This window comes from Equus przewalskii, chromosome 5 (assembly GCF_037783145.1).
Source record: "Equus przewalskii isolate Varuska chromosome 5, EquPr2, whole genome shotgun sequence".
Taxonomy (NCBI): Eukaryota; Metazoa; Chordata; class Mammalia; order Perissodactyla; family Equidae; genus Equus; species Equus przewalskii.
In genome coordinates this window covers 63,982,944-64,000,934 of record NC_091835.1, presented here as the reverse complement: position 1 = coordinate 64,000,934, position 17,991 = coordinate 63,982,944, and the positions used below count along the sequence as shown (strand labels likewise).

The following is a 17,991-nucleotide window of genomic DNA, read 5'->3' as shown; positions in this document are numbered from 1 at the left end:
TTAACTCCCTTCAGAGGAGAAGCCCATACACACTCGCCTATGCATGGCTTATATGGGCATAGAACATCTCTGGAAGGTTGCACAGAAATTGGTAACACAGGTTGTCTCAGGGATTAGGACTGGGAAAACTGAATGGCTGAGGGTCAGACTTACTTTGATTGTGAACGCCATTGTATTTTTAAAATTTTATACCGTATGTACATATTACATTGATCATAGGATCATGTCAAACTCTTTCACGTGGTTTGCAAGACCTCCGCACACATTAGCCACTGCTTACTTCATTAGCCACATTGAATGTTTTGCCATTCTTTGAATATATCAAATTCTCTTACTTTCCAGCATTTGCACACAGTTTCCTTGTTTGAAATGCTCCCCTCTTTTCCATCTCACCTGGCTAACTCTACTCCTTTAGGCCTATGCTTAGAAGTCATATGTCCTGGAAGCTTTCCCTTGCCTGCAAGACTAGGTTTGGAGCCCTCACTTTATTTTCCAGATGGCATTATCCTTATCAAACTCCCACTGCACTTTTTTATTATTACTTGTCTCTCTTGTCAGAAAGACCATAAGCTCTGCAAGGACGGATACTACATCTGTCTTATTCAAGGCTATGCCATTGGTGTCAAAGTTAGTACTTGGACATAGTAAGAATTCAATAAATATTACTCACATAGATAAACTACTCTTGCTTTTGTTTCCTCTGCCCTTAATATTCCAAATTATCTCGTCTTACCCCGTAGGCATTATTTTATGATCCACTCCTAACCCTGTCTCACATTTTTCCACTGCATATCTCCATGCATGTATATTTTAAATTCAGGAACCTCAAAGCTAGGAATAATATATATTCTATTAAGAATAGCAAGAAAACTGATATAATGCTAGAGCTTTCACTCTTGAAGAATGTACTGTACAATTTACAATGAATGAATTTTAAAAAATGAATGAAGGAAATTTATGGCTATTATTTTGAGATGTCAGAAAAATCATGTTTCAGTAGCATGTGATAGATATAGTATTTAACACATAAAAATTAATATTTGGTAAACAAACTCATTAATGCCACTGACTTTAAAACATGATTGCTGGCAATTCCTTTCAATGTTAGCTTATTTGTAAATGGCATTTTAATTTATTCTTTACTGATTTTTCATTGAGCAGCCTAGTTAAACTTGCAAATTTTTTATTTTTCAAAATACTATCTTCCCAAATGTTACTCTCAAATCTCTTTCTACAATTAACATTTCTCAGAACTTAGCCTTTTTCCCGGTTTATGAATTAAGGTATTGATCTCTTTGCCAATTTTGCCAAGGCAGTTTTTCATAGCTGGTGGGCCAAGATTTAGCAATAATCCATACCGATGTGTATTATTCTTCAATATGCGGAGTCCTTGCTTTTGAGCTGCATGACTTCAAGATTTTATTGGCTGAGCAAGAAGGCATTAGTGTTCATTAACATACTAATATAATCCATTTACAGGGCAAAATTGAGTTAAACGCTATAGCCTTACAAATGCACCATGCTTTTTAAAAAATAGCATCAGTGACATACCAGCATCAGACGGGGGTAATGGGGTGTGTACAGAAGCACATAGGAGTGAGGGCATCACGCCTGAGTGCCCACTGCCTCCAAAGTTAGTCTGGGGACCAGTGTATAGGCCAAAAGGAACATTTATTTGGGACGTCGGGTATGGAAACAGTGTTCTCATTGATTGCCACTCATTAAGCATGTAAACTTGTGCTAGGGGGCATCTTCCAAAAACACAGATCTAATTCAATTAATCCTCTCCTAAAACCTTTCTCATTTCATATAGGATGAAGTGTACAGTTTTTGATGTGGCTCACAAAAGTTTCACGGTCTGATCTCTGCCACCTCTTTAATTGTCTCTGGCATTTCTGTGCCTCCATTTCTTCAGTTGTAAATGACTGGGGTTAGGTTAGATGATTTCTAAAGTTCTTCTCAGGCCTAAAAATCTATGGTTCTGAATAATTACAAAGTTGGCCTCCGTTTTCAGATAGGATAAAAGGGAATTTATAAATTTATAAATTCTTGTTTCTAAAATAGATCAGCTTGAATTATTTGGGGCAAGAGAAGTTGTTCAAGTATAGGAAACAGTTTACTTCTGATTTTCAAGCTTGCTGGAGTATGATTGTGTATCCTACAAAATCCTAGAGAATCAGATTCTCCACCATGACCATATAGATTATGTTCTCTTTGTTAGAATTGTAAAGTTTGAGGGCTGCTCATAGCTTGAAGAACTCTAGCCTTTGTTTTTATAGATAATGAAATTAAAGTCCAGAGAGATGAAATGACTGTCAGGTTTATAATAGAGCCAAGACTAGAATCCAGGCTTCTTTATTCCCACCCCAGTGTTCTTCCACTATACGCGACTATTTCACCATGATGGCTTGTGTTCAGCATTCGTACAGAAATAGTCCATTTCATGTCTAAGTAAATGCCTGGGCAGTGTACTGGGAGGACAAAGGATTCACTCTGCCATGTTGAGCTCCAGGTCAGACCAGTGTGGATGAGGATTCTTATCCTTTCTCCTTCCAGATGAAAGGCCGTGAAAGGATTCATTGATTCATTCAGCAGAGATTTAGTGAGGGCCACTCATTGTTCTCGAAGAAGGTCTCTACCCTCCTGAATCTTATATTCTAAAAGAAGTAGACAACAGACATGTTAACAAATAACTTAATAGGATACTTTCAGATGCTGATAAGTAATATAGAGAAACTGTGGCTGGGGAGGTTACTTTAGATTTAGTAACCACCTAAGACTCAGACTTGTATTAATTCGTGCACATTCTCCTCACCTTGATTGCACCTCTCTTATCAACTCCACAATTGCACCATCTTACCAACTTTTGTGAGGTTATTTTTCTATGCTACTTCCCAACCCCCTCCTTCCACATGCTTTCATATAACAGCAAATAAGGTGCCTTCCTCATATTTGTTGGACATTTAAGTGCATTCACCTTATGTCTCCTGTCTCGTAACTGTATTTCCATTTTTTTCCTGTGCAAACTCCAGTCAAATGGAATATTCATTGTTCCTTAATGTTTCCTGGTTTGGCTGCCTGTGCCATCTACCTTGGACTGGAATCTCTGTAGGATTCCTGCTCATCTTTGAACATCTCTGATTGCAGGAAACTCTGTTCTGTGGTAGCCCCCTCCAACTCTGTGCCAGTCTGTGACTTTCAGCCTACTTCTTCACAATCCACCTCAAGCCCTGCCACGCATTAGATTTTCCTGGGTCGCCTCTGCCCCTAGTCATTAACCTTTCTCTGCATACCAGTCCTTGTAGTGTGCCCTTGCTTTCCTTCCTTCCTTCCTTTTCTCTCTCTCTCTCTTTCTTCACTCTCTATATAAGCCCTCATGTTGTTATCATGTAACTTATATCCTGGCTTCTTAATTTCATTATTAACTCCTCAAGTTGGGGAAGGGAAGAGTTATAAAATTATTTATATCACCAAATATAAATTCCCAAATGTGTTCTGCATTAATAGGTACTCAGAACAAACAATCACTGTGTTTAAAAAAGTTGATTGCTCTCTATTTAATGCACATTGTATATGTTTCTGTTTTATAGTATGCATTGCTTCATAACATTATCATTTAAGTGTTGTTTCTCCAGCTAGAATTTGTCTTTGTGGCCTAATGCAGCATAATGGTCATAGTGTGTGTCCATTATATAGTTGTTGAATAAAGGAATGAAGATTTTCTAAAAAAAAACTGGATATTTCAGACCCTGTAATTTGCTAATGTATGTTGTGAATTTTAAGGAGGGGAATAGGGGAAGTATAGTAATAGAGTGGTCCTGAAGCTTGTTTGATCATGCATTACTCTGTTTTCAAGGAACCATGAACCTCTCTTGGAGATATTTCTCACTAAATTACAGGCTTAAAACATAGAAGGCACTTAACTGGATGATGATGATGATGATATTACTATTTTGTGGATTATAAGTCCTTTTAAGGCAGCGTCTGTGCTTACCTCTCTTTATACTAAATTTTGGAAGGGTTGTTAAACAAAGCCACATGGTCCAGCAATGTGCCCTTTGCCTGAATCCCTACAGCACATCCAGCTCATGTTTGAATAATTCCATTTGGCAGGAAGCTACCTTCTGGGCCAACTTTGTGCAGTCCTCTCTGCTTAGTTGAAAGTGATAGTGAGGCATACTCTGTCCCCGATCCTGTTCATCTGTGTTCTACCCCTTAGGGTCATCAATATGACTGCAAATCCAGTAAAGTGACTTGGACACAGAAAACATTCAATAAATGTGTAGAGAAGTGAACTGAATTGTGAGGATTTGACTCATTACATTTTTGAATTGAGATTTGGAACTAAACTATACCCTGGACTAAGTTTTGAACGTGATTTTCCACCAGATTACTTTTTAGTCATGCCATTTTTGTGCCTCTGAGTACCTACACGTGTAAATGGAAATGGCGTTTGTGTAGCTTTGCAGTTTCAGGAGGTAACTGCAGCTCTTTGGGGAGTTCCTCTTCTGAAGGTGGGACACGGAAAATTAAAAACAGCAATTGACAGTTGCAGTGTTGAGATATTTTTTGGTATTTTACCTCTTTTTCCTTCACAATACTGCTCCAGGAAGCAGGCCTGACACTTTATATCTCTTGGCCATGAATCCGGTATTTCTCTGTGATCCAAATCATACAAGTTCTTTAAAAGGCTTCACATTAAGTTCCTCATTTTTGCTTTACGACCCTTTGTTGAGTTTTCTCTGACTGCATACTAGCTCAAAAGTAAAACATCTAGAGGAAAATTGGACAGTCAATGTCCCGCAACAGTCTAGCAATCAACAACAGTGAGAGACAGTATTAGAAAGCCAACTTACCTTTGCACAAACTATCCCTATTTATTTCATAAACCAAATTATTCAATAACTTTTGGCTGTAAATAGGGTCACATTAACAGAAATAACCTGAATTTTCTGGCTCTTTGCCCCACCTCCTCCTGAAGGACTTTAGTGTGCTCAAATTTCCCGTTCCTTAAGTGTTCTTGGGAGGGATCTGGAGCTCCTCATACGTACTTATAGTGTGACTTGCCAGTCTGGTGGCTACTCTTGCTGGGGCCGGCTTCCTTCTCCAGGATGCTCTTGGAGAGAGGGACAGTGCCTTCAGTAGCTGATGCTTGCTCCAGCTGAGACCCGCCCCTGCTCTAGGCACTGAAGCTTCTTCCTTGACTCTACCAGAAACTATGGTCTCTCACTGGGAACTACTCTTGTTTTGAGGAGGGGCCACAGTGTACTCAGAATAATTCTTCCCTCTGATAACTAAGATGTCCTCACTGAGTTATGCTCATTATTTTTGGCTCTTTCATCCCCGAAGGTAAATGCTTCATGCCTTTGTGCATATGGACTTCTTGCTGACCTCCAGCAAGAATGGACCTCCAGCTCATAAGCTTAAGCCCAGGGGACTCTTGCTATGGCTTTCCCAGTAACTTTCACTTCTTTTGCAGCGTCCTCTCAGAGGGGCTGGGTTAAAGTCTATTGATCCAGCTGAGCACATTAATAATCCCATATGATTCCTATATGATCTTAAGACCTTGGAAGCAAATGAGTTTTCATATTCCCCTGGGTGCTTGTCATTTGAATTTTAGACTATAATTGAATGTGATACTTTCCTTGCACTGCTGTACAAACATTTAGAAGTAGAAGTAGGTATCATGAGAAGACTATTATACTAGAATCCAGAAAATCTGAGAGCCATTCTAAGATCTTCCTTTAACTAGCCCTGAAGCATTTATTCATTCATTCTGTAGTATTTATTGGCCCCATAATGTCCTAGACACCCTACAAGGTATTTGGATACAAAAATTAATTATATATTCAGTAATTGTTAACCTTGGTTATGCATTAGACCAGGGCTCATCAAACTATGGGCAAATCTGATTCACCATCTGTTTTTGTAAATAAAGTTTTATTGGAACATTGTCAGGCTCATTCATTTACATATTGTCTATAGTTCTTTTCATGCTGCACTAGCAGACTTAAGTAGTTATGACAGAGGTCTTATGACCCCCAAAGCCTAATATATTAGCTATCTGGCTCTTTACTAAAAAATTTTGCTGACCCTTGCATTAGACTCATCATGGTAAAGATTAAAAAAAGAAAAAATCATTGCCTGTGTTCCACCACAGATAATTAAATTAGAATTTGGAGTAGGGGTTTGGGAGTTGGCTCAAGAACTTGTTTTTGTTTGTTATCTTTTTTTGAGGAAGATTAGCCCTGAGCTAACATCTCCCGCCAATCCTCCTCTCTTTGCTGAGGAAGACTCTCCCTGAGCTAACATCCGTGCTCATCTTCCTCTACTTTATATGTGGGATGCCTGCCACAGCATGGTGTGCCAAGCAGTGCAGAGGTCCATACCAGGGATCCAAACTGGTGAACCCCAGGCCGCCGAAGTGGAACATGAGGACTTAACCACTGTGCTACAAGGCTGGCCAAAGAACTAGTTTTTTTCCTTTTTTTCCCCAAAGCATCCCAGATCAATATAATGTTCAGCCAGAGTTGAGACAGTAATAGATGATCCCTAACCTTGAGGAGTATATATGGCTTATTGGGGGGAAAGCAGCTTGCAAATATTAATAAAAGTACAATTGGTGAATCTGTAATGGAAACATTTATAAAGTCCCAAGGGAGCACTGCATAGGCAGCATTTTACCTCACTGGGGACGTTTTCACAGCGAGACATTTAAGCGGATTCTTGAAGGATGAATCCACTGGTGGGCAAGAGCCACTGGGCGTGGTGATAGGGAGAAAAGGAGTAGAGGGAACAGCATATGTAAAGGCATGTAGGTATGAAAGAGCATGGCCCATCCTAGGAATGATGAGAAGCTCACTGTGGCCAGAACACTGAGAGAGGAGAAAGGTATGAAGTCATAGGATATAAAGCTGGCAAAGTAAGTGCCAAACTGGAAGGGCTTTATATGCTAAGAGGTTTGGAATTTATTGTGTTGACTTTTATTTAGAAGCTGAATGAGAAATTGAGTCTCTTTAGGCCTCAGTTTTTCCATCTGTAAAATAAGTATTTAGCTCAGATGACTGCCTGGAGCCCTCTATCTCTAAAATATAGCTTCCTGAGATTGTGTTAGTTACTTCTTTTGACACTATCAGGAGTGGGAATATAGTTGAGGTTACATGAATAGCAAGACTCCTGTGGCAGGGGGTCACCTATCTCCTATAATTGATCCATTTCTCTTAATCGTACTAATGAGGGAAATGCTACTTTGTGGATTCATCACAAAGATTTGAGAAAGCAGACTTCTGGAAAAGAAATACTTTGCCTGGTCAGTGCATTAAGGCCTTTAATAAAGAGTATTACATAATGATAAAATAGCTGTAAAATACTTTATGTTCCATGCAGACAGGTAAAATACTTTATGTTCCATATAAAATGGGGACAGTTTTATTATCAAAATACACATTCTTCCCTATTAGTTTTTGTGCCTATTCTGGCTTAGCATCTGCAAGTCTTTACACTCAAACTTTGTGTGAATTACTATGGGAGTTCCTCAATATGATATCTTATTTTACTGTTTTACAATTTCTCATTTATGTCAGGTCTCCACATTATAATTTCATCTCTGTTCAGATGCTTACCGGGGTAGCTATATCTCTTCTTGTATCTCTAATAAACTACATGTGATTGATTTCATATCTTTAAGTGAAGTTACTCGAGTTCTGGTATGTATTGAATGCTTTATTAACCTCCTGCAGGGTCTCCCCAAGATGCAGAATAGTCGGTGCATCAAAAAATAATATATGGTAGGCTCAGTAATTGAAGCTTCTAAGACTCAAAGGCAACTCAATCTGTACATTTTGATTCATTTTATCAAACAGGTAGATGAATGCACTGAAAATTTCCAAATATATTTAAAATGATGCAAGACATCTTTGAAACTCCAGCAGGAGCTGTTGGAAAAAACTCTTATGGTTTCTGTCATTTGAACATCAAACGTTCTTATTAGAGATGTTTTGAATCCTTTTTTAAAAATGCTTTTCAATTAGTAATTATTGCCCTCTCCTACCAAAGAATATTACAGAAAATTCTAGAACATTGACCACTGTTGACCTCTTTGCCCTACTTGTTCTTCACAGACATTGATGAGTGTGCTGAAGGGCGCCATTACTGCCGTGAGAATACGATGTGTGTCAACACCCCTGGTTCTTTCATGTGCATCTGCAAAACTGGATACATCAGAATTGATGACTATTCGTGTACAGGTAAACGGTGGCTGTTTATGAAATAAAATCTTTCTATGCCTTAAATTGACTTTTAAAAGTTTCTTTTAACTCTAATTTTTGAAATAAGTATGCCATAAATACTCCCTTCCAACAAAACAAGTCATAAGCTAAAGCAGTTGGTTTTTGATTTGGTAGTTAATTCTGAATCTGTTCTAAGGAAAAAAATACCTGCTTGCTCTGGATAAGGTTTATACTCCCTGTTAGGAAGGTAAAGAAACACGAAAGAACCAAATCAATCTTGCTTATCCCATCTGAAAATTCATCATAGACATTCTAATTTACAGAAGAATCTAAGAGCAATACACATTACTTTATAGTCAAGAACTTTGATCAATAAAAGAAGCCATTTTTGCTTTCATAACCCTGTGTCTCTGGCATAGAAATTATGTATACTGCAGAGTAATTACCTTCCATAGTTGGTAGAATTGCAGTTTTTTCCTTTCAGTTTCAGATAATTTGAGTTATAATTTCCTCATGATCATAAAATTTTGGAGATGGAAGAATTCTTAAAGATAATCTAGTCCAGGGGCTGGCCCCGTGGCCGAGTGGTTAAGTTCACGCACTCTGCTTCGGTGGCCCAGGGTTTGCCAGTTCGGATCTTGGGCACGGACATGGCACCACTCATCAGGACATGTTGAGGCGGCATCCCCCATGCCACAACTAGAAGGACTCACAGCTAAAATATACAACTATGTACTGGGGGGGATTTGGGGAGAAAAGGCAAAAAAAAAAAAAAAAAGATTGGCAACAGTTGTTAGCTCAGGTGCCAATCTTTAAAAAAAAAAAAAGATAATCTAGTCCAATATCCTAACTTTCACAAATTGGGAAACCGAGGCTCAGGGAGATTAATCACCTTGCTCATGGTTATATGGTTAGTGAGAGGCAAACAGAGGCCAGAAGATAAGCCTCTTTATTTTTAGCTCTTATATTATTCACCATTATTTTAATTTGAAACCATACAAAAATAAATAAGGGGAAAACATTCATATTTATGTAGAAATACGTTATTCGATTTATAATGTTCAGTAATTAAAATGCCTTTCTTATAGATTATTTCAATTCATTACCTTCAACTCCAAGAGAAATTTTTCCCCTACAGATCTTATAATAAGAATCCTAAATCAGAAGTCAGCAGAAGAAATACAAATCACATTTTCTGGGTCTCTGACTCTGTTGTCCAGTTACACTAATGATTCACTTGTGCCATTTGCACCAATGATTCAGCAGTTTGTACTCTTCTAAACTCATTAATATAATTTTCCTTCCAGTGAGAGTGTTATTTTTTTCCTAATTACTGCTTTGTAATCTCTCTCCTTCTCACATCCTTTCTTGTTTTCATAGAGGAAAGTGTGATATACCTAAAAGGAAAGAAAAAGAGAGGAAGGGCGGGAGGGGCGGAGGGGAAGATGAAAGGAAGGAAAGGGAGTGAGCGAGAGAGGGAGGGAGGGTGGAAGGAAGGAAAGAAAAAAAAGACAAAGAGAAGGGAAGGGAATGAAAGGGAAGGAGTCAGTTCACAACAGCCAAGATGTTAGAAGCCCATTCTTCAGTATCTCTGATTGCAAAAATAACAATTTTTATGCAAAACAAAGTTTTTTGATTGCTTATCTGGACTAATGGCTTTCTTGGTTCACTCACATAAGCATTAATTAAATTGGACAAATCTTTTTGAGTCTTAGTGGATATCTCTTCTTGGAACTGGTCTTGTGTATTGGACAAAGAATAAAATATCTCTAGAAAGAAAGATGGAACCAAGAATTTTGGAATTACCAAAGAACAAAGATGTTCTGAGTAAAGAGGCATTCATTTCAGATCCTCCTGATATGTCTCTCTGCTCTAATTATTACAACTAAAAAGAGGAGTTCTGATTTTTTTGGTGTCTATTGATAAGCTTGTAATCTTCCCACTGGTGTGCAAATATTTGGAGAGGGGATAGGAGAATGGCAAGGGTAGACAGGTAGAATGGGGGAAATGGTCTTGCCCAGCTTAGGAAGTAAATGGATCCTTTGGGGCAGTGGATGTCAAATGGGGGCAATTTGCCTTCCCACCTGCCAGAGGCTATTTGAAAATATCTGGAGACCTTTTTGGTTATCACAACTGTGGGAGGGAGGGGGTTGCTACTGGCATCTGGTGGGTAGACGCCAGGGATGCTGTTCAACATCCTGTAATATTATTATTAGGTTAACTATCCTCTTGAGGAAATGTCTTAGTTTTCTGGGACCCTTTCCACTGGGAGCTTTTCTCTGATTACTTTCCAACTGAGTCATTAATCTTTATCCTGCCCAGGACGTCTAGTACAAGACAGCCTCCCTTCTAACAAAGAATTCCATGACTCAAAATGTCAATAAAACCAAGGTTGAGAAATTCTGCCTGAGGATCACCCAATCAAAATTGTAAGATGTACACTTTCTTTTTATCTTTCCCTCTTCCTCTTCAAGATTCTTTTAGGCCCCATATAGTGATGGCTTCTGTTACTTCTTATGGTATCCACTGTCCTTTTATTGGCTTTTGGCAACAAAATGGACCTCTTCTCAGTAGGGCCCACTTTCCCCCAAGCTCTTCCCTCTCCTTTCTTTTATGAAAAATCTGTTCTTAGCTTAACCTAGGAGAATGAGTCTCCAATGGTGAGATTGCAGGCCTCAGCAGAGGTGGCAGAGGGGATTTCTTAGGGCCTCTCAATTGACACTATCCTGATGCTTTCTCAGTATGCTTTCTACTGACCCTGACTGCTGCTGTTATTCCAGGACCTTCTGATGCTGGCTTTGGTCCATGTCACGCATCACAGCAGGTCCATAAATTGTCTAAGCACAGGAAATTCTATTAGGTACTTGATTTTTGTTGTTAAACAAAGAGCCTCCCTTGGTGTTCCCCAGGGAGGAACTGAAAGTACTTTTCACTTCTGAAAGTACTTAACTTTTTATAGCATTGAATACCCCTAGTGCTTACATTTTATGGTCTTATAATATTGTAGTCACTTTTTCTCTAACATGGTCAATACTGATTTTTTTTTTTTAATCGTCGCTATCATCCTGTTTGTCAGGCTTGTTTAGTTTGGTGATTATGGACAAAGAGCAGTGAATTTTATGATGATATTAAGTTCTCTTCACTTTTCTTTATTGCTGTTGGTTTCCTAGCATTTAAGAGTCTTGGATGCTTTTGTCATACACCAAAGGTTAGAGAGAAGGGTGTGCGACTGGACAACTGAAGCAAAGATTTTAAATCAGTTGTAACCCATGCATGCTCCCGCCCCAAATAGCTGCCTTGTTTGTGTTTCTTTAAAGTTCCCTATCTAGTAATGCTAGAAAAGGTAATTGGTCTAAAGTGTTTAAAGAGATGATATTTTGGAAAGGCAGCCATAACATTATTCTTTTTTATTCTGCATTCTTCCAAAAACAATTTAAGTTGAAGCTGGCAATTTATTGTATGGATGAACAAGAACTTTTTTTTATCAGCTATTTAAAAATAGTTCTCAATGGATTTATTAAAATCTCAAGTACAGAACAAGACAGATAATTCAATGTGTGTGGGGGTGTGTGTGTGTGTGTGTGTGTGTGTGCGCCATCATAATTACTGGCAAATAGATAGTAAAGGAAGTAAGAATATGGTGGACAATGGCAGAGAGAATAGGGAGCCACAAAAACCCCAGGTCAGAGAGAACAACGATTACAAATAAGAAGTGAAAACATGCATATCAGCTTTCACAAAAAAAATCCTAAATAAATGAGGTTATTTTTGTTGTCCACTGCTTTGGCACTATCTTTAGTAAAAAGCCTAGCACAGATGAAATCTTTAATAAATGTTAGCAACTACTGTTGTTGTTTCTATTATGATTGGACCAACTGTCCTCTTGAGGAAATGTCTTATTTCCTTGGGGCCCTGTCAGCTGGGCACTTTTCTCTGGTTCCTTTTCAACTGAGCTATTTTTTGTAAAACAGGTAGCTTTGCTGGAGCAGTGGATTCAACGCGCTATTGTTCATTCAACTGTACTTACTATGGCCCCTGAATAGCGGCATTAAAAGAGAAAGGGACACTTGGCGTAACTGAATAGCACTTTCTCTGGAAGTTAGAAAAACGCCTCCCATAGGAGGGTTTGTTATACCCCCTAGGATGGGGGAGGCCCCTCTTGTTCTGGAGATTGGGTGTTAGATTGGGGTACCGTGGGGTTAGATGCATGCATCCAGGGCCCGACTGTGCGTACTCATCTGTGTGGAGGATCTGATCTCTGAAGAGTTAGTGAGTCTGCTCAGTTCTCAAGCAGGGCCGATTTGATGAGCCTGGCTGCTTCTCTGTGGATTTCTTTTCTAAAGAATCACTATTAGCAATCAGACAATCCTACCATCTGGCCACTAGTTGCTATGACTATTGGGAGGGATTTTTGCATTTTTATGAACAACCACTTCAAATTTTCTTTTCCTGGAATGAGCATTGCAAAATATAATAAAATTGCGGTATATTTCATAAAACATGAAAATCAGACAACTTTACATTTTACAATTTAAAATATGGCCCCTAAACATTAACAACGCCTCATTCATCTCCTGTAGTTCGCTATGTATTATTACACTGTGTAGTTCTTATTGAGTAATTTGAAAATATAAACATGGCCTCAAAAGCAAATTAAAAAACCAAGCCCCAGGACTCAATTAATCGTGAAAAGCTATTTTTAAACAAACATAATCAAGAAAGCATCTCTAGAAGAATGTGTACTGTGGTTACCCGGAGAGGGTTAATGTTTAGAAAACTTCAGGCCACGTTTGGAAAACTCACAGAGAACAAGTGTGACGTGTCTGCACAGTTAGTGAGGAGGCCAAGGCAATGTGCTTATCTCTTTTCTGAAACACATATGTGCACGCATACAATTAGCAGTCGGCTCAAAATGGAACAGGCTCAAAGGCTCAGGGAACCGAATTGCCTTTTTAAAGATGAAAAGCTTAGAAAGGAGTCTGTGCTATCTGACTCTGTCAGTGAGTGGGGGAAGCATACCAGCTCCAGTATAGCGGTTTCCAGGCTTGTCAGAGCCTTTATCCAGCATCTCAGTATAGCCGTCATATCCGTGTATCACTTCCAGCCCGGCCATGGTTTGATCATCAGAGCGCCTAGTGGTGTGTGTCCACACGAGCCTGCCTCTGTGCAAGCTCACCTGAGCACTGAGATGCTGGGAGCCGCCTCATTAGCCACCCTTACCTTCTCTGACTTGGTTATTCAGTAAACCCTAATTCACCTTTGTTCCAAATGGATGTATTATTTGAGTTTTATTTTGGGATTTTTGTGAAAAGCGTAGAGCAGAAAACTCATATAGAGGAATAAAAAGATTATACATGCCAGGAGTGTAATCATAGCAGTGTCTTAGCAACAGACACCTGTGGAGGACAGGATTATTGAAGTGGAAGCTCAACAGATGCCTTTCATTTCCTTCCTTGATTGTTGGCTCTGACACGTTAGCTGGAATGAAAGTTTGACTGTCCTTGCGCCTCCTCACCATTCAAGTGCTCCACAGAACGGAGTTCATCTTCATGTTCTGCTCCCGATCTAACATCACCGTGAGTGTGTAACCCCTTGGTAGCATCACTTTGTCTTGGTGCTCTCCTTTCCTCCCAGCCCAGGGTGTCCTCGGTTTGGGCACTGAGGGTGAGTTTCTTCTCTCAGATCAGGGCCTTGTCCCTCCTGTGTGCTGCTGCTGGGGCAAGGCCAAGCCACACTGACTGCTCAGATAGTGCTTCCCTGTCTGTCTGTTGCCACCTATTTTAGTGATTTGTACTTTCTTCCCATATCACTTCTTTTTTTTTTTGAGGAAGATTAGCCCTGAGCTAACTACTGCCAATCCTCCTTTTTGAGGAAGATTAGCCCTGAGCTAACTACTGCCAATCCTCCTTTTTGAGGAAGATTAGCCCTGAGCTAACTACTGCCAATCCTCCTCTTTTTGCTGAGGAAGACTGGCCCTGAGCTAACATCCATGCCCATCTTCCTCTACTTTGTACATGGGACACCTACCACAGCATGGCTTTTGCCAAGCGGTGCCATGCCCGCACCTGGGATCCGAACCAGCGAACCCTGGGCTGCTGAGAAGTGGAACGTGCGAACTTAACCACTGCATCACCAGGCTGGCCCCATTCATATAACTTCTGATACCATGTAAGAGGCTTCCTTTTACTTAAAGTTCTTTTATCAAAGGCAATGACATTGTATTAGTTATCTCCTGCTGCATAGCAAATAAGCCCAAATTTAGCAGCTTAGAATAACACACATTTATTGTCTCACAGTGTATGTGGGTCAGGAGTCTGGGCATGGCATAGCTGGGTCCTCTGCTTCAGGGTCTCTCAATCAAGATGTCAGCCAGGGCTGGGGAAGGATTCGTTTCCAAGCTCACCTGTATGATTGTTGTTGGATTCAAATCCTCACTGACTATTGTCTGTAGGTTGTCCTCAACTCCTTTGCCACGTGGGCCTTTCCAACATGGCAGCTTACTTCATCAAGGCCAGTAAGAGAGAGCCTGCTAGCAGGACGAAAACGACCATCTTTTGTAACCTAAACACAGAAGTGACATCCTATTACCTCTACTGTAGTCACTTGGTTAGAAGCAAATCACTAGGTCCAGCCTATACCGAAGGGAGGGGATTACAGAAAGGCGTGAATATCAAGAGGTGGGGATCATGGGGGACCATCTTAAAGGCTGCCTACCATAGACATTGAATATTATGTGTAGTTGACTAACTCACTTCAGCTAAGTACTGATTAAGAGCACCAGATTGCGGAATAAGAGTAAAGAGAGCATAGTAAAAATGTGTTGTGTCAGGACCGTGTGTGAGTGATTGTGAAAAATTCATGAGTTGTCACACATTTCTTTCACTTATCTTTAAATCAGAACTTTGATATGGGACATGGTAGGGTTATTGTCTAATTTACTAGATGGAGATAGTGTAAATGAATCATTACGGTACATTGTGGTACATTCTGTAACAAAGAAATGTTCAGAGAGCTGTGGGGAACCCAGAAGAGGCAGTGAGTAATCTGTCTTAAGCTTGGATATGGGCACACATCACCAAGTGACATTTAAATTGAGGTTTTTAAGGATGAACAGACATTTCAGGAGAGAAAGAAGTGAGAGAAGACATTTCAAGAAGAAGGAAGAGTAGGTACAAAAGTATAGGTTGTTATATAATAGCAAGTTTAGTGTGAGTGGAATTGTAAGAGATAAAGTCAGAAAATTCTGTAGAAAAAATTCTAAGACACATTTTATGGTGTCTAAAACATTTCAGTCAGTGTGCACATTCTAATTGAGATGTGCACATTGAAGTGTTAATGCTTTATTTTGTTTTTGTTTTATGTTATTTTTCTTTTTGCTGAAAAGTTGTTTATTAAATTGATGATACTTCTAACAATTAATGCAGACCAAGAACCAAGATGATAATGATATTCCATTTCAAAGGAGACTGAATGCCTTGTTGATATTCTTGGAACTCTGTGAAAGCAAACTTTCAGTGTGGCCTAATGAGAACTTATTATAGAATTTTTCTAAAGTAAAATTGTAACCATTACCTGAGGCATATTTATACAATAGATTTGCGTATACATATCCATTAAATGTTATGAAATACAACAACAACAACAACAAACAACAAAAACAAGGAGACAGGAGAGCCAGCCCTGATGGCCTAGTGGTTAAAATTTGGTGCTCTTACCACTTCAGCAGCCGGGGTTCATTTCCTGATTGTGGAACCATACTACCTGTCTGTCAGTTGCCGTGCTGTGGTGGTAGCTCACACAGAAGAACTAGAAGGACCTACAAGTAGATATATACAACTATGCACTGGCACTATAGGGAGGAAAAAAAAAGAGGAAGATTGACAACAGATGTTAACTCAGGGCAAATCTTCCCCTGCAAAAAAAAAAAAAAGAGAGAGAGAGAGAGAGAGAGAAAAGAAATGGCTAAGAGATCAATAGAACCTCTCTCTTCAGTTTGTCCAAATCAAATCAGTCTTTTCCCTGGCTCCCTCTTCTCTATGAACGTGTGGTATTTTAGCTTGTGGATAATAGCTCATTCAGGCTTCTTAGATTTGAGTCTTTGTTCTGTTATTTACTATCTGTGATCTTGAGCAATTTACCTAACCTTTTAGCCTCGGTTTTTTTCATCTTTAAAATGGAGTGATATTACATACCTTAGATGCTGTTTGCAGAATTAAATGAGATGAGGCATGCAAAATAATTAGCATGACAGCTGGAACATAGTAAGCACTTAATAAGTAATAATTGTCATTATGGTTGCTATTTCTGGTAGGTAGAATAATGACCCTCCAAAGATGTCCCCATCCTAATCCCCAGAACCTGTGAATATGTTAATTTACATGGCAAAAGGGACTTTGCAGATCTGATTAAGGTCAGAGACCTTTAAGTGAGATTATTCTAGATCGTTCAGGTGGGCTTCATCAAATCACATGAGTCCTTAACAGAGAAGAACCTTTCACAACTCTTGTCAGAGAGAGATGTGACCATGGAAGAGTGGTCAGAGAGACACAACATTACTGGTTTGAAGATGGAGAGAGGGCCATGAGCAGAAATACCCTCTAGAAGAACAGTCTCTAGAAGCTGGAAAAGGCAAGAAAACAGAGCCTCCAGAAGGGAATGCAGCTCTGTGGACATCTGAATTTTAGCCTGGGAGACCTGTGTCGGATTTCTGACTTATGGAACTAGAAGTTAATGAATTTATGTTGTTTGAAGCCATTGAGTTTAGAGCAATTTGTTATGGCACAATAGAAGACTAATACACTGTTGTTATTAGCTGATACTGTTGAGTTGTCCAAAACTGTACTTAAAAATGATTCTCAGTTCCTATCTCTTTCCTAATTGTTGAGGAGCAACCATTCAATTCTCATAGTTCCAGAGCAAGTCTTGTGGAGAGAGTATGGAGAGTTAGAGGGATAGTCTGTTAAGGAGAGTGGGGATCCAGTTCATATTTATGCCCAAATTCCTCACTTTAGTGATTGAGTTGCTTTTTTTCATATTTGGTTTTGGTGTAAAAGTTAGGGGTGCTCATTATTTTTAAAACATCTTCCTAATCTGCTTCCAGTGAATATAAACACACATGCAAACACACAAAATCACACAGAAATATACTATACGTTTACCCAAAACATAATAAATCTAATGAAGATGTAGTTCATTTCTCATCTGCCTCCTTTTTAAAAGATTCTACACTTAATAACATGAAGGAGATTGGCAGACAATAATTTTGAAAGCGCTATTTAAAAAATTCGTTTTGTCGGGGCTGGCCCCGTGGCCGAGTGGTTAAGTTCGTGCGCTCCGCTGCAGGCAGCCCAGTGTTTCATTGGTTCGAATCCTGGGCGCGGACATGGCACTGCTCATCAAACCACGCTAAGGCAGCGTCCCACATGCCACAACTAGAAGGACCCACAACGAACAATATACAACTATGTACTGGGGGGCTTTGCGGAGAAAAAGGAGAAAAATAAAATCTTAAAAAAAAAAAAAAATTCGTTTTGTCCACTTAAGTGGCTGTTGGGGGATCGCCGCTACTGTAGATTTTTGGAATGGAATGCAGGTTGTTGAGAATGACCTGATTCAGGGAGGCTCCATGCCAGCAAGACTATATCTGAGTCACAAATTAGCGACCTATGGACCACAATTGGCTCTCAGTGGTATATATTTGGCTTTTGGGGCATTTTAATGATTCAACATTTAAACAGTCAAAAGATTTCATTATGAAAATTTG

At 39.4% G+C, this 17,991-nt stretch overlaps 1 protein-coding gene across 6 annotated transcripts in view; it reads left to right on the top strand.

The window, feature by feature from the left end:
* Window positions 1–17,991, top strand: part of NELL2 (neural EGFL like 2) — a 362,958-nt gene that overhangs the window by 217,888 nt on the left and 127,079 nt on the right. For all 6 annotated transcript variants that reach the window (XM_070621103.1, XM_008519672.2, XM_070621102.1 and 3 more), the window contains one exon: window positions 8,121–8,246. In XM_070621103.1, coding sequence (XP_070477204.1) covers window positions 8,121–8,246 — 126 coding nt within the window. The remainder of the gene's footprint in view (window positions 1–8,120; window positions 8,247–17,991) is intronic.